General features: G+C 45.8%; 1 protein-coding gene across 1 annotated transcript in view; it reads left to right on the top strand.

Moving 5' to 3' along the window:
• Positions 1–21,211, top strand: part of atrn (attractin) — a 152,513-nt gene extending 131,302 nt beyond the window's left edge. Inside the window, exons 28-29 of the mRNA XM_080480151.1 lie at positions 10,827–10,941; positions 18,595–21,211. Coding sequence (XP_080336277.1) covers positions 10,827–10,941; positions 18,595–18,719 — 240 coding nt within the window. The 3' untranslated portion in view covers positions 18,720–21,211. The remainder of the gene's footprint in view (positions 1–10,826; positions 10,942–18,594) is intronic.
• Positions 21,212–22,330: the final 1,119 nt, after the last annotated feature.

Genomic DNA, 22,330 nt, shown 5'->3' with positions numbered 1-22,330 from the left:
TCCAGCTCGACGGAACAAGTCACTCATCTGACAGACAAAGTTTTTGTTTTCAATCGTTTTCGAAATGTCGAAGAAATCTGCCCACTTCTAATTCAATATTCAGAGTTTAGTCACTGTTTGGACTTTTAGTTTTATTCCGGCTCTCAGTCGGAGGTCAAAGTTCAATCCAGTAAAAGTCAAACCGGGAAGACAGAAAATATTTTTGTTTTTACGCTCGTTTAAGCTGAAACTTTCATTATATTTTGGATATTTTAATCACTAACTGCCGTTTGTGGTAAAACACACTTTCATCCTGTGCAAAAAGAAATCTTAGCTTTTCTTTGGTTCATCAAATCATTTCATTTATTTGTTTGAGAGATTGAAGATAGTGAGCGAGAGCCAGTTTGAACCATTTCGATCATTCATATGTGAGAGCAGTCGCTATAGAAAGTGAAAGATAAAACCTGGATGTTGGTGTTTTAGTTAGATAAACGTTGAAACAAGCCTGTGGAGGTGAACTGATGAGCTGCAAAAAACCAGACGTCCACATCGTACGAACTCCTCAAAAGACATTTTAGTGATGCGCTGCCTTTGCGTTAGGGTTAGGCTGGTTAGGCTGCTTAGGCTGGTTAGGCTGGTTAGGCTGGTTAGGCTGGTTAGGCTGGTTAGGCTGCTTAGGCTGCTTAGGCTGCCAAGGCTGCCAAGGCTGCCAGTTAACCTTGCAGTACAGGATTGTGCCAAAAGATGGTGTATTGAGTCGCTCAAACAGGTAGAGGGCGACTTGATGTTACAATGGTTGTAAGTAAAGTTAACACCAGTTATCTTCTACCTGGAAAACAAGAGTTCATGACAACAAGATGTAACTGCAGCTCGGCTTCGAGTCGACGTTGTTTCGCGTTGAAACAACTTTTTGTACAAAATGCATTTAATGATCTAATTCCAGAAGAAAAGATTTTGACAGTTTGAACATTACAGATCCTCTGAAGAAGACTTAATTCCTTTATAGGTGAAGTAAACAAACAGATTTTCATATGTGGAGAAAACGCCTGCTGTCTAATAACAGAGGAATTAATGTTTTCCTTGTCAGACAAACTGAGGGAGTTAAGTTGAGTCTTCTCGTTCTCATCCACACTGAAAAGAAGCTGAGTGGTGATTCCTGACACTTTCTTACTCAATAAGCGGATTAGGACTTAACAAAGAACCAAAGAACGGTACAAATGATCTTCATTCAAACTATCATCACAATGTTTTGTGTTGATAGTTAATTTAGTTTCCGTCTGTTTCTGCTTTTCACACTCAGATGAGATCAATTGAAGCATTTTTATAAAGCTTTAGTTTGTGCTGATTAATGCACAAATACAGTCTGTAACTTAGTCAGTAACTAAGAGTGATGCGAGCAAACATTCACATAAAACATGCTTTAAAGTAATAGATTACTGTTACACCATTATAGTATTAGATCACTATAAAAGAATTAGCAACACAATACCTATCACTGAAATTTAGTTACAGTTGTAAACATAGTCTCTCTCTCTCTCTCGCTCTCTCTCTCTCGCTCTCTCTCTCTCTCTCTCTCTCTCTCTCTCTCTCTCTCTCTCTCTCTCTCTCTCTCTCTCTCTCTGCCTGTTAGCATTAGCATTATTAGCTCTGTTACTATTTCACTCTTGATTGGTGTAAATGGAATCATTTATTGAAATTTAGTTTTAGCTCAATGAAAGTCTACTTTTATTGAGAAAGAAAGAAATCTGATGATGTAACACACACACACACACACACGCACACACACACACACGCACACACCCACACACACGCACACACACACACACACACGCACACACACACACACAAAAGCTTCAAAGTGCACAATTGAATGTGAGGAATTCTTTCTTTCTTTCTGTTTTCTTAACACCAGTTTTTGTTCTCTGCATAGTTTAATATTTTTTTTCTCCTCTTTTTCCTTATCTTCTTTTTCCCAGTTTTTCTATCGCACTATCATTTTTTCTTTTTTACTCTTCTTCCTCTTCTTCTCTCCTGGTTTTTATCATCTTTTTTCATCTTTTTTGTTTCAGCCTCATTTCATCCTCCTCTTCTCTTCCGTTTCCCTCTCCTCACGCCTCCTTCTGCTTTCTCTCATTTTATTATTCTTTCATCTCTCCTTTCTTCCATGTACTTCATTCCCCTTCCTCAGCTTTGGTTTCTCTTCCATCGTTTACAGTTTAATTTCATTAATTCTTTTGTCTTTTACTTTACCCTTATTTTCACTTTCCTGACACCCTTAGAACCGAACTCGCTGTTGTATTAGCCCCCCCCCCCCCCCCCCGCTCTCCGTCAGGAGCAGCCTGAGAGCAAAGATCCAATTTAGATCTCCTCCCTGAGCTTTCAGTGCCTCCTCCTGCTCCGACGGTGAGTTTGCTCTATCGTATCTCGTCCCGGCTCAGATGGAGCCGCTCGCAGCAGCTTCCTCCTCTTGTTTCCGTGCAGTTTTTTATCGGGAGGCTACAGTCGTGCATTAAGGCGAGCAATCGCAGCTCGCGGGAGGCTGGGCGCCGCACGGCGAGCTGCAGATCATTAAAGTTGTTTATAGGCTGGATGTGAAGTCCAGAGTTGCTCCAGTGAGGAGATCTATTCACAGGCAGGTGATTACCTCTGTGACGCCGCCTCCATTCATAGATACCACCAACACAGGACATACGAGGCGGGAATGGAGGGAATCTGGGAAAAGAGACGGGGAAGGAACGTTTCTGTCATATCTAACATGGTGCAGCATTATTACATACACTTAAGGTGTATTTTCTCGAATTGATTTTTAAAGCCGCCATGCAACTTTCATGACTTAAAACTTCATGTTTGGCAGCATTACAAGCCAGGAAACAGTATTAATGTTAACTTCTTATTATTATGTGACACATTGTGTGCTTGTCTGACACCAACCTTAGAAACACAGCTCATCTGGTTTTCTTTTCAAACCTTCTTCCATCATAAAAGGCAGTTTGGGTCATTTTCTTGGACAAATAAGGCAATTAATTTTTTCTAACCATCTGGAGGGAGACAGTTTGTGATACTGGAGGTGTTTTCATCACACAGAAGTGTTTTCTCTGTGGTCTCTCTGGCCTCACCTGGAGATCCACTGGTGACTCACATCTCATGAATAATTTTCACTTCGACCAAACAAACAGAATCCAGCTGAAAAACAAAAAACAAGACGACTGGAACTAAAACATTTAATTTGTGTGCAGCTGGTGCCTCACCGGCATTAGGCTGTCCTGTATGGCCACGAGCCGAAGGGTCCGTGTGGAAAATGTCGAGTGAGAATCGTCTGTGGAGGATTTGATGGTAGTTCCACTCTCCCAGTCCGAGTCCTGCTACTACAGGACCGCGGCAGCTTTAGCCCTCCACATCTGTTCCAGCTGTTCCTTCAGTCCTCGGTAGTTGAACCTCTTTCTGATTCTTTCTTTCTGATGTTGTTGTCAGCGGCTACTACCACATCGATCACTGCTGCCCTCTTCTGTTGTTGGTCAACCGCCATGTTTAGTTGCTTCTCCAGCAGCTGTTTGTCGTTCTGGAAGCTGAATTCCCGCAGGACCTTAGTCCTGTTGATCTCAACCCCCCCCGCCAGGATTCATTTGGAATCCATTTTGGGTCCAGATGTTTCTGTACACTATCCTAGATATTTGGTTATGTCTCTCATGTACGATGATCCTGCTTCATCTAACTGGACCATCTCTGGGGCGTCCTGACCCAGCCTGCACCTTGGATCTGATCCACTGGTGTAGACCCTGATCCACTGGTGTAGACCCTGATCCACTGGTGTGGACCCTGATCCACTGGTGTAGACCCTGATCCACTGGTGTGGACCCTAAACCACTGGTGTAGACCCTGATCCACTGGTGTAGACCCTGATCTACTGGTGTGGACCCTGATCCACTGGTATAGACCCTGAACCACTGGTGTGGACCCTGATCCACTGGTGTGGACCCTGATCTACTGGTGTGGACCCTGATCCACTGGTGTGGACCCTGATCCACTGGTGTGGACCCTGATCTACTGGTGTGGACCCTGATCTACTGGTGTGGACCCTGATCTACTGGTGTGGGTAAAAATGAATCTGTCCATCAGTTTCAAGGAGAAATTGACAAAAAATGTAAAATCATGCCATAAAGCCACAAATGCTGCATCATATTCACCAGTCAGTCAGTGGTTGTGTTTAGGGCTTAATAACAGATCAACTTAACTTTGAGATTTTCCCAAAAGATATTTGGCGTCACAACAAATATTACGTTCTCTCGCCAGAGAACCACACTTTACACTGTTCTGAATACCTTCACAAAAAATAGAGTGTATACATCCAACATAGGAACAATACATTTCTACTATGTAGACCCTGGCCTCTACGACCCTTCTGCTCAGCGCCTGTTTTTGTGCGGCCATGATTAGAGCCTCCGCGTCGTCCATCAGTCATTGGTTGGTTGTCTTGATATCAGCCGCTTCCTGGATCTGGTGGTCCAGGTCATGTTACCTACTCGTCCTCCTCCTCCTCTTCCTCCTCCTCCTCCTCAGGTTTCTGCTGCTGATTTCAGACAGTAAACAGAGGAATCAATAACCACCACGTTTCGCTATTTATCTTATACTAAATAATATGTACTTACAATCCTGTACTGTCATGATAGATATTTCCCAACTCGAACCAGGGTCTGAGTGCTCCTCCCCATCTATCTGTCCTCTCCTTTCCCCCTCACCCCATCCAGAATAGCAGAAAGCCTCCAGCTCTGAGTCTGGTTCTGCAGGTTTCATCCTGCTTCAAGGGTTTTTCCTTTCCACTGTCACTCTGCTTCCTCATGTGGATTTGTTGAGTTTCTTTCTGTGAAAAGCACAGAGAAATGACTGTGTTGTATTTGGTGCTTTATGAATAAAGTTGAATTGAATTGAATAGGTAAGTAGATGTATAGATAGGTGGATGGATATTTAGATAGACATCCAGGTAACGATTAATCTAATCAATGATCTCACGATATACCCACTGATTATCCCACTTCCTCTTACATGTCCCCCTTTAAGAAATGTTTTTTTTAACACATTCATAAAATGTATATTATAACCACTTCTTCTATCATGAATATTTTTGGCAGGAGATTATTTGTGTGATTATAAATTTAACAGTCCATGAAGTTGTTTGACTTTAGAGAACATTGTGCTTATAACATAATTGAACTCCTACAATTAGCACGAGTAGATTCATGTCTGGATCTAATCCCCCTGTCAAGGGTTGAGTGTTTTGTTTTGCTTTGGGGGGGGCACAATGTGCTTTAAGCTCAGTAATAGGGCGGGGGTCGTCCTCTTACATTTCTGAGCATTTCTCATTTAACTTCTGGATTTTCTTTTTAGATTAAAAACCAAACTTCTGTTTATGTAAAATAAAGCCTGAACCTGAAGTTATTTATCTTTATTTTTTTGCAACCTTCAGTGTAAACACGCCGCAATATGGTGCTTCTGTCCTCATCGGCTGCAAAATAATATATGAGCAAACAGAAACCAAGTGAAGGAAAACAACTGTGTGTGTGTGTGTGTGTGTGTGTGTGTGTGTGTGTGTGTGTGTGTGTGTGTGTGTGTGTGTGTGTGTGTGTGTGTGTGTGTGTGTGTGTGTGTGTGTGTGTGTGTGTGTGTGTGTGTGTGTGTGTGTGTGTGTGTGTGTGTGTGTGTGTGTGTGTGTGTGTGTGTGTGTGTGTGTGTGTGTGTGTGTGTGTGTGTGTGTGTGTGTGTGTGTGTGTGTGTGTGTGTGTGTGTGTCCTGCATGCTGGGCTAATTACCGGAGGTAATTTAAGCGAACCTTACGCCGCTCTGCCTGGCCGGTCCAGATAAGTCTCCTGAGTGGAGCGGGTGGGGGTTGGTGGGTGAGGGGGGGGGTCGAGTTGCTGCTCCAACGCTATAAAACAAAAGCATCTGCTGGGAATGTTATTAACACGCAGCTTCTGAAGAAGACCACAGGAAGAGACGCTACCTTCAGGGAACATCTGAGGCGAGGAGTTTAAAAGGAGGCTAATTGAATTTTGTCAAGGTGTTGCGTTTTGTTTTCCTTTATTTTGCCATGAGACCAAATGAAATGGCTTCCATGTGCTGAAGGAGATAAATTGTGTGTGTGTTCTGTGTGGAAGGGTCCAGAACCGGACAGTGAAGCTCCTGATTTGTTCTGTGAAGTTAAAATTGAGTTTGTCCGTCAGTCACAATGCTGCAGTCAGATTATGAAACGAGGCCTACTGAGGGGATCCTGCTTCAGCCTCTTCACATTCACCTGGTCTGCGCTTCCAGGACGACATTCTCCCGTCAGAGGAACAGAAACGAGCATAAACAAGCAGGAAGCTGCTGCTGCAGTGGAAGTGGTAGTTGGCAGACGAGTCAAGGACGCTCAACACTGAAATTAAAAGCTGCCAGTCTGTCTCTTCTCGTCTTTATTTATTTCTCTTCTCCAGTGCAGATGTGTTCAGGTTATCCCAGACACTCCCCCCCCCCCCCCCCCCCCCCCCCTCTTCATTTTTCAATTGTAAGCACACTGGATGAGAAATCCATGTAGCCCGAGGCACAAACAGACCTGCAGACTGGAGCAAACCGGGCCTGTTTGGACCGCTTCTGGCAAGGCCAAAATAATTGTTTCATCTTCTCTTATACCGTGGGATCGAGGAGCGGAATTAGCCGAGCGTGATATTGCACCACCTAATGTTGTATTGGAACGCTTGTCAGTATTTTTTAAGTCCCATTTCTCAGCACCGCGACGTCAGCTGAATGTAATGATTTTGTGGCTCTGTGATTTTGAGAAATGGGCAGAAATGATGGTTAAATGGAGCGCCTCTGTTGTCTTACCTCGTTATCGACTCGTCATTCATTTCTCACTAGAGCTGTAATGGATATTAAGGTTCCATGGCCCTCTGAGACCACGTCCACAGCTACTGTAATCAAATGAAAAATCAAACACTTTCATGTGGGCTTCCCACGTCGCGCTCCTGCCTTTTTGAGGCTCGTCTCTTAAGTGCATCCAGAGCCTCTTTGACTGGGTCCCACGGTGTCCTCGGCCAAAACACAACAGCTTGGATTCACATGTTTTTGGCTTTATTCACCAAATTTCAAGAAATACTAGTTATAAAATCCATGTTGGAGTTTAGGTTTCTGACTTTGATGGAGAAGTTTTGTAAATTAAGTGAAATTAAAGCAGCAGACGTCCGTCTTCTTCTGAACCAGCCGTCTTCCTAATGACCCGTCAGATAATTAAAAATGATTCATGTAAGAAGACAACAAAAATCTATTATGATTATTCTCTTAATTATCTAAAGATAAATGTATTTTAAGGTAGAAATGATCAAGTTGGTGCTTTTTGATCTAATAAACTCAGTTTACAGCCTTTCAATTAGACTTTTATGTTAAAATAGAAGATCAAACTCTCATTCTTTAATAAACTCTGACTTGTTTGTTCTCTGCCACTAACATACAGTAGATTTTTTTAGTAGTTGCCAAACCTTCTGAACCATCGTCATCCAAATTAGAGTAGCAGAGAGGTGGAGCTTCATCCAGCTAGTGGCGTTAAAGACTGAGCACAGCCCGGGAAGATCAGCTGCTCATTATAGAGACCGCAAGATTCCTGACGTTGTCCCGTCCCGTCAATATCTGGTCTCGTCCCGTCAGTCTCTGCTCCCGTCGCTCTCCATTCCCATCGGACTCTGGTCCCGTCGCGTCGGTCTCTGGTCCCATCACTCTCCAGTCCCGTCAGTCTCTGGTCCCATCGCTCTCCATTCCCATCGGACTCTGGTCCCGTCGCGTCGGTCTCTGGTCCCATCACTCTCCAGTCCCGTCAGTCTCTGGTCCCGTCACTCTTCGGTCCCATCGCTCTCCAGTCCCGTCAGTCTCTGGTCGGTCCCATCGCTCTCCAGTCCCATCAGTCTCTGGTCCCGTCACTTTTCGGTCCCATCGCTCTCCAGTCCCGTCAGTCTCTGGTTCTGTCGATCTCTGGTCCCGTCACTTTTCGGTCCCATCAGTCTCTGGTCCCGTCAGTCTCTGGTTCCGCATCACTCCCGATAGAAACGGCTTCAAATCCTCTTTCAACTTTTTGTTTTGAACAGACCTTTTAAATTCCAACTGTAAAGATTATCACAACTTTTTCTTTACTTCAGTAAAGTAACTAAAAAGTAAAACCCTTCAGAACAGCTAAGTTCACCAGAGCAGCTACTCCCCCCACCCCCACCAACCACCCCCCACCCCAGGGCAGCTAACCCTCCACAGAATCATGAGTCAGTTTGATTTATCCTCATAGTTTAAGTCTATCATTAAGTTTCATTAACCTGCAGTCTGCACAGGGGAAGACAAACAAAAACTAAATGCAGTTTAAGAGATTGTTTCTCTTACATGGAAAACATTAAAAACAGCTTCGATCTGCTCGATTTGTAACGAAGGTCTCCAAGTTTATCCTCGTACAAGTTAAAGGTGTGTGTGTGTGTGTGTGTGTGTGTGTGTGTGTGTGTGTGTGTGTGTGTGTGTGTGTGTGTGTGTGTGTGTGTGTGTGTGTGTGTGTGTGTGTGTGTGTGTGTGTGTGTGTGTGTGTGTGTGTGTGTGTGTGTGTGTGTGTGTGTGTGTGTGTGTGTGTGTGTGCTGCTGCTGCTGCTGCTGCTGCGGGGGGTGTGTGTGTGTGTATTATTTACAAGAGAAAAATAGTAAATAAATGATAAATCATGTTTGCTCCAGTGTCACCGCTCTGCCTCCTGTTCATTCCACATGAACTGAAATGTGCTGCAGGCAAAGAGCCACAAAACAAAACATAAACATACAACCTACTAATAACATTTTAATTTCAGATCATTAAACAAAGTCAACAGTGCACAACTATAAACACAAGCGTTTGAGATAGTTATTATGATAAGTTACACATCTGCCACCTATTCATTTCTATTCAATATGTGCCTGTATGTGATAACTTCCACTTTTAGGCTCCGTTTACTCATTAAGTGACAAAAAAACGTTTTGTTGGATTTTGGGGGTCTGTTTACTCGACAACAGTGCTCAGATCCACTGACAATGCAACTTTTTAAAAAGGGTTCCCAAGGTGGAACATTTTGAAATCTCTTTCTCCATGGAAACAAAAATAAAACGCAACTATTCTGAAAATGCTCAGGCTCCGTCTCCGAGTTGACAGCTCCTGGTCCGACGTCATAAATAGTTCTTCTGCACATGCTCAGTCGATCAACAATAACACTGACGCAAAGACTATGCGTTTTGACCTGAAATGTTGTCGTCTAAACAGAGTCTAAAATATCTTTCCTGTTTCAGAGTCATTAAGATTATCTGGTAGAAATGTGTGTACAGTGATCCTCCTCCTGTGATATCAGTATGTCTTGGCATTCGGAGGAGTGTGCAGGGCTCACAGACTGTACCTGCAGCGAGTTTGGTTTTAAACTTTATTTACCAGCTTCTTTGTGCTTTACAGTCTCACATAACTTCTCTGCAGAGATGCACAGAAATGTGCGTTTTCTGTCTTCTGAGAGCTGTAATTCCAGCCTGAAAGAGCGAAAATGCAACAGAAATGTTCCAGAGATGAAACAAAGCAGCCGAGCAGCTTTTAGGTGAAATAATATTCAAACAAGAAAACGATGTGCAGGAAAAGCTGAGTGAGCCCGAAAGCTTCTGACACAAACACACTGAAGATAATAGAGAATAAAATGCCCTCTGCCGTCAAATTGTACCTGAAAACACACACACACACACACACACACACACACACACACACACACACACACACACACACACACACACACACACACACACACACACACACACACACACACACACACACACACACACACCTGTAAACAAATCCAGAGTATTCTCTCTGTTACAACATCATCACACCCGAGGCGTGTGCGTGTGCGCGTGCGGGTGGGTGTGTGTGTGTGGGGGGGGGGGGGGGGGGGGGGGGTCTGCATGTATGAGAGAGGTGAGATGTGATGTGTGTGTGCGGGTGGGGGTGGGTGTGTATGAAAGGTAAACCTCAGAGAGACGGAGCGCAGAATAAATGTGTAAAATGGGTCAAAGCCTGAATATCATTACTGTGTGTGTGTGTGTGTGTGTGTGTGTGTGTGTGTGTGTGTGTGTGTGTGTGTGTGTGTGTGTGTGTGTGTGTGTGTGTGTGTGTGTGTGTGTGTGTGTGTGTGTGTGTGTGTGTGTGTGTGTGTGTGTGTGTGTGTGTGTGTGTGTGTGTGTGTGTGTGTGTGTGTGTGTGTGTGTGTGTGTGTGAGAACACAGGCGGTGTCAGGAGTGTGTGAAAGCGTGCCACGGCCTAGTTTTCTGTGTCCGGCTCCACTGAGGAAGACGTCAGGAATCATCTGTATGCAGCCCGGATGGAGGCATTGTCCATATCCAGGTCCTGCGTTCAGGTGAAGCCATGAATATTGTAGGAGGCGAGCAGAGCCTGACGAGGGAGGAGGAAGTCATCTGGATGAGCTGCTGATAAACAAGAGATGTTGGTTTTACAGAGTGGAGTGTGTCAGACAGCCTGCGGTGACAGGACTGCACCACCGACACCAATGTGCTTGCATCCAGGCGTCGCCCGGGCTGCACACCGGCAGCATCGTCATGAAATGTTCCTCCGTGTTGGGAGGAGGGCGGCAATTTGTGCCTGCAGATCAGTGTGTGAATCCCAGCTGGAGATAAAAAACAAAAAGCTTCTTTTTTTTTTAGTTTCCATGCATTCTGACACAAACAGGAAGAGTACGAGCAAAGCCCATGTTATCCCAGTCTTTGAAAGTGGCGTGTGTTCACCAGGATTTGGACGCTTGTGATGTGTGATACTTATATTTTTTATTTTGTTTCCACAGTCCGTCCCGAAGCCCATCGCCCTGGAGCCGTGCTTTGGAAACAAAGCTGCTGTGCTCTCCATCTTCGTTCGGTTACCCAGGGGCACCGGCGGCATCCCTCCTCCAGGACAGTCTGGTAAGACGCCACAGCTCCTTCCTGTCCTCCTCCACTTCTCCTCCCTTCATCTCACTTCCTCCCTCCGTCTCACCGACTCAAGCTTCACTTCTACTTGGACCATGACAGTTTGAGCCTTTTGATCCTTTTGTTTTTCCTTTATGATCCAAACTCCACACACACACACACACACACACACACACACACACACACACACACACACACACACACACACACACACACACACACACACACACCAGCTGAATTTAACTGCTGTTGTTGGTCAGTGAGCTGCACTTTAGTCTTCTTACAGGAAACAAGCGAAAATGTTTGCCGTCGCTGCAGTTGACAAACATAAGTAAGCTAAAAAGATAATGATGAATGTGAAGCTGCAGCTTCTCTCACATCCATCTCTGTTTGTTCCTTCGTCAGGTTCTGATTCTTATCGTCACGTTCAGCCACAACAGTCCATCAGTCAGGTTCAGTTTGTTTCTGCTCATCATCCAACATGTTCACTTCTCACATAGTGAGGAGTTTCTAAAAGGTCTCAGCAGGCAGTGCATCTCTTTTCAAATCAAACTGTTCTCATTAATTGTTAAAAAAAAAAAAAAGAAAAAAGAATCGAGGTAAAGAAAGAAAAATAAGACTATTATTTCTATTTTTAAGATTATCCTATTTTCAAGATTACAGCATGATAATTATGATAATTAGAGCTTCTCAGTATATCACAATATTATATTAACATGCAATATACATGTATCATCAAAAATACTTTAATTGCACTGTGCTTTCATGCAGCACACAAATACATTAACATCGTCTATATAAATGCATTTGTCACAAATCGTTGTGTTATTCCAATTCTCGACAAGATTGTCATGTCTTCACCTGATATCCTGAAGCATTCGTAATCATTCTGATGCTACAGCCTGTTCCTAGTGGAAAAATCCCATTATTTTATGATACTTGGAAGTTAAAGTGTGTGGAAAAACTAAACACGACATACATTGGAGGCAAGAGAAAGAGCAGTGGTTGGTGGTGGTCAGAGGGTGAATGTCGTGAGAGAGTGAGTGGTTGGTGGTGGTCGGAGGGTGAATGTCGTGAGAGAGTGAGTGGTTGGTGGTGGTCAGAGGGTGAATGTCGTGAGAGAGTGAGTGGTTGGTGGTGGTCAGAGGGTGAATGTAGTGAGAGAGTGAGTGGTTGGTGGTGGTCGGAGGGTGAATGTCGTGAGTGAGTGAGTGGTTGGTGGTGGTCAGAGGGTGAATGTCGTGAGGGAGTGAGTGGTTGGTGGTGGTCAGAGGGTGAATGCCGTGAGAGAGTGAGTGGTTGGTGGTGGTCAGAGGGTGAATGCCGTGAGAGAGTGAGTGGTTGGTGGTGGTCGGAGGGTGAATGAAGTGAGAGAGTGAGTGGTTGGTGGTGATCAGAGAGTGAATGTCGTGAGAGAGTGAGTGGTTGGTGGTGGTCGGAGGGTGAATGTCGTGAGAGAGTGAGTGGTTGGTGGTGATCAGAGAGTGAATGTCGTGAGAGAGTGAGTGGTTGGTGGTGATCAGAGAGTGAATGTCGTGAGAGAGTGAGTGGTTGGTGGTGGTCAGAGGGTGAATGTCGTGAGAGAGTGAGTGGTTGGTGGTGGTCGGAGGGTGAATGTCGTGAGAGAGTGAGTGGTTGGTGGTGGTCGGAGGGTGAATGTCGTGAGAGAGTGAGTGGTTGGTGGTGGTCAGAGGGTGAATGTCGTGAGAGAGTGAGTGGTTGGTGGTGGTCGGAGGGTGAATGTCGTGAGAGAGTGAGTGGTTGGTGGTGGTCAGAGGGTGAATGTCGTGAGAGAGTGAGTGGTTGGTGGTGGTCGGAGGGTGAATGAAGTGAGAGAGTGAGTGGTTGGTGGTGGTCAGAGAGTGAATGTCGTGAGAGAGTGAGTGGTTGCTGGTGGTCGGAGGGTGAATGAAGTGAGAGAGTGAGTGGTTGGTGGTGATCAGAGAGTGAATGCAGTGAGAGAGTGAGTGGTTAGTGGTGGTCGGAGGGTGAATGAGTGAGAGAGTGAGTGGTTGGTGGTGGTCGGAGGGTGAATGTAGTGAGAGAGTGAGTGGTTAGTGGTGGTCGGAGGGTGAATGAGTGAGAGAGTGAGTGGTTGGTGGTGGTTGGAGGGTGAATGTCATGAGGGAGGGAGTGGTTGGTGGTGGTCAGAGGGTGAATGTAGTGAGAGAATGAGTGGTTGGTGGTGGTCAGAGGGTGAATGTAGTGAGAGAGTGAGTGGTTGGTGGTGGTCAGAGGGTGAATATAGTGAGAGAGTGAGTGGTTGGTGGTGGTCAGAGGGTGAATGTCGTGAGAGAGTGAGTGGTTGGTGGTGGTCAGAGGGTGAATGTCGTGAGAGAGTGAGTGGTTGGTGGTGGTTGGAACGTGAATGTAGTGAGAGAGTGAGTGGTTGGTGGTGGTTGGAACGTGAATGAGTGAGAGAGTGAGTGGTTGGTGGTGGTTGGATGGTGAATGAGTGAGAGAGTGAGTGGTTGGAGGGTGAATGAGTGAGAGAGTGAGTGGTTGGTGGTGGTTGGAGGGTGAATGAGTGAGAGAGTGAGTGGTTGGTGGTGGTCAGAGGGTGAATGTAGTGAGAGAGTGAGTGGTTGCTGGTGGTCGGAGGGTGAATGAAGTGAGAGAGTGAGTGGTTGGTGGTGATCAGAGAGTGAATGCAGTGAGAGAGTGAGTGGTTAGTGGTGGTCGGAGGGTGAATGAGTGAGAGAGTGAGTGGTTGGTGGTGGTCGGAGGGTGAATGTAGTGAGAGAGTGAGTGGTTAGTGGTGGTCGGAGGGTGAATGAGTGAGAGAGTGAGTGGTTGGTGGTGGTTGGAGGGTGAATGTCATGAGGGAGGGAGTGGTTGGTGGTGGTCAGAGGGTGAATGTAGTGAGAGAATGAGTGGTTGGTGGTGGTCAGAGGGTGAATGTCGTGAGAGAGTGAGTGGTTGGTGGTGGTCAGAGGGTGAATATAGTGAGAGAGTGAGTGGTTGGTGGTGGTCAGAGGGTGAATGTCGTGAGAGAGTGAGTGGTTGGTGGTGGTCAGAGGGTGAATGTCGTGAGAGAGTGAGTGGTTGGTGGTGGTCAGAGGGTGAATGTAGTGAGAGAGTGAGTGGTTAGTGGTGGTCGGAGGGTGAATGAGTGAGAGAGTGAGTGGTTGGTGGTGGTCAGAGGGTGAATGTAGTGAGAGAGTGAGTGGTTGGTGGTGGTCAGAGGGTGAATGTCGTGAGAGAGTGAGTGGTTGGTGGGTGAATGAGTGAGAGAGTGAGTGGTTGGTTGGTGGTAGTCAGAGGGTGAGAGAGTAAGTGGTTGGTTATGGTCGGAGGGTGAATGAGTGAGTGAGAGAGTGAGTGGTTGGTGGTGGTTGGAGGGCCGATGACGCAGATTAGAAGCCTCACTTCTGTCAGTCTACCACAGAGCAGTTGTGGCTATATGTAGTTTATGTAGTTATACTAGTACGGAGTGAATGAATACTGCAATGTAAAGCGTCTAGTGTCCAGAAAAGCTCTATATAAAACCAATAATATATTATCTACATAAACGTTTGTATTTTACACAAATCAGATGGTGATAAAATAATTCCATAAGCCGTTAAAAAAAGAGTTGCTTCGTTCCAGTGTAAAGTTCCATTATTTCTAACTGGAAGCAGAGACACTCTCCTCACTTGGAGACGAAGAACCTGGAGTGATGTAGTTTCCAGTCCTCCATCATGAGCTTCATTAACAAAGTGAGACTGTGAGGCCTTGCAGACGGAGCCATCAGTCACGTCACTCCTGCTCTGGTGTGTTTACAGTAACAGACTGATGGTCCGCTGGTCCTCGGCTGTTTCCTCCCGCTTCTTCTTCGTTCCGCCTCATCTCCTCCATGAGACCCAGGCTGCTTTCCGTCTCATCTCCTCTTCCTCATCATCTCCGTCTGCACGCTGTTTTCCCTCCATGCTAATAGGGAGGCTGCAGCTTCGTTCTCCCGCCCCTCTCTTCATCCCCGGGTTTTCCAGAGCTTCTCCTCACAGCTCTTGTGGACAGTCTGATAACGCCGAGAAATGAGTCCATTACTTTCTTTCATCCTGCACTCTGTCACCTGCTGTCTTTACTCTCCCATCTGTTTTCTCTGCTTCTCTCTCACTCTGCTTCACTTACCTTCTTAAAACTTTGTTTTCCTCTTCCGGTTTCTTCCTCGTCTCATTCGGGGACTCAAACAAACAAAAGCCTAAACCTCTTCCTCTCAGTATTCCTTCTCTTCTTCAGAGCTGTGTATGCTCGTTGCCCCCCCCCCCCCCCACCGTCTCCTTCCCAGACCTGCCCGAGGCCTTTATTAATTACCACATGGTCCTCATGTGGAATTCTGCTCAGCGGAGCTTTCCTTCAGGACACATGTTGTTGAGACCATGTTCCTCCCTGCTTCTCCCGTCCTGTCCTGTCTCTTCTTGAGATTCTTTTGGATTTCCGGTGTTTGTTGTTTTGTGTCACAGCTTCTGTTTAAATCAGTTTTTTTCTAAAACGCTGGTTAATGGAGCCGGCGGCCGCAGCCGCCTCAGAACCGGATGCGCTTCACGTCATGTGATGCAGCTTCTCTCCGCCGAGTTTCTGCTTTGCCGTGAGCGCTGTGAGCTCGATGGAAGTAAATTCATCCGTTATTGGTGATAAATGGAGTTTATTGGAATTTCATGGCTCAGAGAGTATTATGAATGAAGTGTGCTGTAAGTTAATAACTGCGTGAACTGCAAGCCTGTGATTTCACTACCTGTGTGTGTGTGTGTGTGTGTGTGTGTGTGTGTGTGTGTGTGTGTGTGTGTGTGTGTGTGTGTGTGTGTGTGTGTGTGTGTGTGTGTGTGTGTGTGTGTGTGTGTGTGTGTGTGTGTGTGTGTGTGTGTGTGTGTGTGTGTGTGTGTGTGTGTGTGTGTGTGTGTGTGTGTGTGTGCTTGCTTCACACTCCATCAGCTCTGATACATTCGGGAGTTGCAGCTCAAATAGGCGCTTTATACGTTATTTATACGTGAACATTTCAGAGTAATTGGAACGGGGCGAGCCTCGACTACAAACTGTAAACTGATGAATTTGGAAAAGTAAAATTCCTACACCACCTTCCTGACATGTTGTTTTTTGCTCCATTGGGTTCAGCCTTGACCTCCAAAGTCCTCGACTCAGTTTGAAGAAGAAGAGGAGCATCGGACATAAAAAGCCAACAAACCTGTAGCAGCTTCGTTAACAAGGAAGCAGCAGCATCAACACGTCCAGTAGCAGAGCAGTGGTCTTTGGTACAGGAGACATGGGAACGTCCCACAGTGGGACTCTGACGTGGCTGAACAGGGCAGTGAGTCATTAACCCCAATCAAAGCAAATACAGAGGAAACGTTGCATTTCCAGCCAGTTGCTCAACGTTCCAGACTCAACCTAGAAATATCACATTTCACCAGGACTTCATCGTGTGTTTGACCTTTTGGAAAAGAAGCATTCACACGTCACACCTGCAAGGACAAGGTGGTTGATCTCTATTCAAGACATCATTTATAACACTGGAGAAGAAAAACACTTCTGAAAAGAAGAAAGCTGCGTCAGAACACTTTGTCCATGTACAGCAACATGTTAGCTCTATACGTCTGTAAAAACAGAAAGGAAATATAAGATAATAAGTGTGTACCACAGGCCCAGAAGTTCATTCACTTACTAACATGCAGAGGAAAAGTCTAAATGTTTGGAGTGCTGACAGAGGAGGAGGATCCGTGTGTTGAATCAGGTGTTCCAGATCTCCAAACCTCCAGCTTCACTACCAAAATGCTAAATTGCTGTAATATGTGTAAATCCATGTTTTGTGCCTCTGTTAATGTTAATGTGTTTTATGTAGCATGAAAAGATGAAAGAAAATACATCTGAACAAACCAAAGGCATAAGGAGCCATTATCACGTTTCTATACGGAATTATTCTGTTTCTGGAACAAATTCCTCATAATCTGATCAGATTACAGATATCAGTGTTTGCTGAGGTCACTTTTCTGAAGGTCTAAACTTATGGCAGCGCCACGAAAAAACGCAGGAAAGTTCAAGGCCTGATTATAAACTGAAAGACTGTTGGTGTCCTGGTGAGAGAACTGGAAGCTCCTCTCCTTCTGCAGCCTGCAGTAACAGAGCAGTAGATTTCATGTTGAAGTATCTGCTGCAGCGTTTGTTCCTCCGAAAAGAGACGGCGCCAATTTAATGAGGTTAATTTTAACCTCATCAAACCTGCCGAGTGTGACTTCACCTTCAATGTTATCAGGAACACACGGGCCGCTCGCACGCCGACGACGACTCGCCGTCTGCTGTGACGAACGCCTGCTGCTGGAATGAGTTGGCGCGCTCCTGTTGATAAACAGTTTGTTGTAGTGAGGAGCTCCAGCGTGCAGACGGACAGGAAGGTTTCCTACAGAATCAGTGATTTAAGTTACAACATCCACCGACAGGGACTGTCCTCTTTTCAATAAATGCTTTTTATTCAAGTCAACTGAAACACAAACCTTCTAACCGCAGCGGCATCGGAAATCTGCAGACAGAAAAATCACATCAATTCTGGATTTATTGTGTTTTATGGAAATTCATATTTAAAAATCTACACAACCTATTTGCATTTCTTTAATTCTTCTTTGTTGGGTATATTATGTCTTATTTTTAAAGCCACTTATGCTCCTTTTCCTTATTTTACTTACTCACTCCTATTAGTGCTTTAACATCAACTTTAGTTTACAATATCAGTGAACATGTGAAGATGAGTTTTATCACTTTAGAAATGAAATAATGAAAGTTTTTCCAATCACATATTTTTTGTGATGATGTGTTGCTTCATAATAACAAGTGTTACAGACGATAGAGGGAATATGATATTTTATTAAATTAATTAGATATATTTCATTTTTACCATTCTTTACATTTCTCTTATGGGGATCAAATTAAACATTCTTGATTAGGCGATTGCACAATTATTGTGAATCAATAGTGATTAATCACATCTTTCTTTCACAAATATAAAATTCCATTATTTTGAATTCGCATGAAACATTGAATTTTTCCCACTTCAGTGATTGGTTCTTGGCCGTGTGAAACTCTTTACAGCACAATGGATTTAAGTGGAAATGAAAAGCTTCTTTAGCCTTTGGGGATCCGATGCACGACAACGTTGGAACCACTGAAAACACAACTTTTTTAAAACGCTCTGACTCCGTCTCCATAGAAACGGGGGAAAACCTTTCTGAAGCTCTGCTCCTGGTCACCACCACCTTAGCAACTAGTAGTTCTGCACATGCTCAGTTGAGACAATCAGAACTTAGTTTCCTCCGTGGTGTCATGACTCCCAGTACATATTCTCCTGGACTTGGTACTTTTATTTTGAAAGTCACCGTAATAACAATCCAACTTGGTGGTCCGTCCACTAGAATGTCGGTGTTCTCCTGTTGTTAAAGTTTAGAGGTCGTTGTTCTCTGCTGTATGTGTGTGTGTGTTTCATTACTAAAGCAACCAACAGCACCAACTAGTGGCCTGACATGCTAACTACATTGTTTTCAACATGTTGTCATTTAAATTCAAAACTTTTCTGAAAAGGAAACGCATAAACGAAGTGTTTTCATTTGAAATGGTCTCGTGTGAACTGGGTGTAAACCAGCAGGGGAGCAGTGCATTGTGGGTAAACTGTGTCTGTGTTTGCAGGTCTGGCGGTGGCGAGCGCGCTGGTGGACGTCTCCCAGCAGATGTGTGTGGGCTACAAGGAGAAGCCGGGCGGCCTGAGGAACCGGAAACAGCAGCCCACAGCACAGCCCTCCACCTGTATCTGACCCCACCCCCCTCCCCGACACCCAGCGGCCCCCATCAGCCCCTCGCCTCGGCCCCCTCCCTCAGAGATACGCTCCGGTCTGCTCGAGGAGACGTGCATGCTGGGACGCAGGACGGGAACTTTCCGGTGAGGGGCCGGGGGGGGGGGGTTCTCGATGGGTCCCCCCCGTCTCCTCCTACAGGACCCCCCCCCTTTCGACTGAAACTGGACTCAACAAGGGGCAGGGAGGGAGGGAGGGAGGGGGGGCAGGTGCTGACTCCTCCCCCTTCAGAAACAGAACATTTTACATTTGTCGACACCGCCTCGCAGCGTGAGGCGGCCGCGGCTTGCTGCTAGAAGAGATCCTCGTCTCATAGTTTTGGAAAAATCCACAAACTCTGCAACTGTTTGTTTCTTTTCTTCTTTTATTTAAGTTATTGTTGCTCTTGGTTTTTGTATTGTGTTATTTCAAGGCAGGAACAAAACTGGACATGCTTAGCTTCACACACACACACACACACACACACACACACACACACACACACACACACACACACACACACACACACACACACACACACTGAGGTGTGACTCTACCCTCCCTGGTCGTGTTCAGTCTTCCTCTCATGACCTTCTGTTGGAGATGTTGGAGTTTCCTGTGCGGACGCCGCCCTCCTGAAGCGTCCGCAGGGTGGACAGAACAAAGCGCCTCCGCATGCTGCCCTGCAGCAGCAGCGCTGGAGTCCGGCTGCTGGCGAGGAGATCTGTGGTGTTTAATCATCGATCGTCTGGCAGTTTGGTTCCTGGAGCTCATGTGAAACAGCCTCTTATAGATCAGCCATCACACACAGTCATTATTCTGACATGTGTGGGTCAACACGCAGCCTTGTAACTGTGACGCAACTAATCCATCGCTTCTAATTGCTGCCCCCTCCTCCACCCCACCCCCACCCACCGCCTCCACAGCCCACTGCTCAATGCCTTCCTGACCCCGGGTTATCTCTCTTGTTCGCGCTGCTTCGCTGTTCATATGGATGCTTCAGTGGAGGCCGAGAATCTCAGCAGCTCTCAACATGAAACAAAACGTTGGTCGCCTTCACCTTCCTCTTCCTCTTCCTCTTCAACCATTTCAGGACTGTTTGTCTGCAGCCGGAGCTTGAAGAGAACAAAGTAGTAAAAGTGGTCCAGTCCTGAGTGACGGATCCATTTGGTTTCGTGTTCCCACTCTGGCTCTTATTTAAAGACGAGACAGAATCTGGACATTTCTCCTCTAAAATCTACTTTTAGTCTTGACTTTGTTTTAAAGAGTCCAGGTCACCTCTGAAATAATCCAGGTTTAATCCAGTGTCTGGTTTTCTTGAAATGTCTCCAAGTGGAGTTTTAAGAGTAGATAAAAATGTACCTTTAAACGTTCTGGTCCAGATCACAGAACCAGAGTCTTTCTGTAAAGAACCTCCTGAGACAAACTAATCTCTCTTTTCTTTGACGATCTCGTTCTCGTTGGCCCGGAAATAAAAAACGTGGTGAAGAGTCTCAACCTCAGAAAAAGCTTTTTGCTCTAAAATGTCAGGAGGACTTTCCAGAGTTGAGGTGTCAGGTGTGTGTTTCTCACGTCATCCCGCCAGCTCGCCGTCGCCGCGCTGCTCCGGTCTCTCCTGCTCAATTCAACAGCTGCAGGCCGAGTATAGAGCAGGCCATGTGGCCCCGCCACTCTGGCTTATACCCCCCCCCCCCTACGAGCAGCGCGCTAATAGAAGAATTTAATAAGTTGCATTCTGCCCTAAAGAGCCGCTCGTATTTAGTGGCCGACTCTCACTTGTGCTCGACGCCGTAGAACCGCTGCACGTCTGGTTAAAGGCCACGTTTTAGCGGCGGGAAAAGGTCAGAGCAGAAAGCATGAACAGAGTTGACATTCTGCAATTATAGAGCGCTGCGCGAGCGCCACCGCACCGAGATGGGAGCAACCATAGTGCCGAGACAACCGCCAAGTGGCCGGAGCACCTGATATTAATGACTTTTTTTACTTAGTTTCTCTGGTTGCTGCTGCACCTCAGTCACCGGGGGCTGGAGAACATTGAAGTTCAAACACTAAACGTCTCCCAGCATTTATGTTTTGATTGTTTCCGTCTTTCCCTTACTGACTCTTATCTTTACCACAAACCTGTCTCCTCAACCATCCAGTGATTGTTTGCAGACAATGTCGACCTTCAAACACTTTTTCTTGAGTCGTAAAACAAGTGTCTTTAGCAGGAATTTATGTTTTCTGAAAAAAAACATGAATTTGTTTAAAAGGATCAAAATGTGGATAGAAAAATGATCAGGAAGTCCTCCAGACACCAAAATGCCTCAGATGTGTTTCATTTCAGTAAAGTTAACGTTTCAAAACCCCAGTGAGTCGTCCAAGTGCCCTCGCTAACAGAACGACTGAATTCATGTCAGATTTCTGTAAATTAGCATTTCAAATCAAAATGTGAATCAGAAATAGTAAAAAAAAAAAAGACGGCGTGAATAAGGATGGAGAGAGAGATACGGTCAGCATAACCTCGTCACATGATGCTCCGCCAAAACCTGGATCAAAGAGAGTTTTTTAAACACTTTTAAGTTTTTGTGTAATTGATCAGGTTGAAATCTCCAGATTAATCATTTTTAACTTGTTTAGCATTTCAGAGACTCTGAATCAAACTGTGGAGAGAAAAAAGCCCATTTTTCTGTCCTGTGAGACCCGGTGAGGCTTTAATCTGAGAAAGACTGCGCAGTGACCCGGAGGCGAGAGAACGGCGAGCTAGCATAACCCGCGCGATCCCATTAGCCGTCCTCAGATGAGCCACGTGCTCGCGACACCAGAACGCCTGAAACGTTCGTGTCGTACATCTTGATCTGCAGCGTCGGCAACATTTTCACCTCAGTGGCTCTCGGACCCTCCGGCTCCTCCTGTCTCTCTCTTTACAAGCTGATCGCGCCGCCGCCGCCACCGCCACTCAGCAGATCTCGTGTTCGTCACACTGAGGAGCAAGATGGTTTTTCTCTTCTAAATGAATGTAACTTTGAGAAGTCGTCTGCCAAGGTAGTGAGCAGGATTACTATGACATCAACACATCATCAGTAGAGACGACGGTCTGATCTCACCCTCCCTGTTGGTGGTCAACAATCCGACGCTGTGGATTCTGCTTCACTATGAAGGGAGGAGTCGACGTCCAGGACCTGTGCTCATGGGTGCAGTGGAGCGCACCGCCTCAGCACCGCCTGCCGGTCATAGGTTCTGAAGTCTGGCTGGTTCGTTCAGATCACTGGTTCCCAACCTGAGGCCCGGGGTCTGTCAGATTAGATTAGATTAGCACAAGTTCAAAGAAAAGCAGAATAAGACTCTTGAAAGTGGCAGTGGGGTTAGGGTTAGGGTCGGTGTGAGACGGAAAAGAGGTGAAACCATTTCGGAGGCGATCTGCTGGTTGGTAGATTGGAAACTGCTGCTTGAGACCAACAGATCTTTTTTTTATTTATTTCACTCACCTGGAAACAAACTCAACTCCCCAAATTTACTTCTGCCGCCGTCCTGCCTACTCGGGGGGGGGGGGGGGGGGGGGGCAATGAAAAGCAATTACTGGTAAACAGAGTTTGACCTAGATGTGCTGTTGG

Source organism: Lipophrys pholis (genome assembly GCF_963383615.2).
Source record: "Lipophrys pholis genome assembly, chromosome: 14".
NCBI lineage: Eukaryota > Metazoa > Chordata > Actinopteri > Blenniiformes > Blenniidae > Lipophrys > Lipophrys pholis.
Note: the sequence above shows the minus strand (reverse complement) of the source record. Positions and strands in the feature narration are given on the sequence as shown.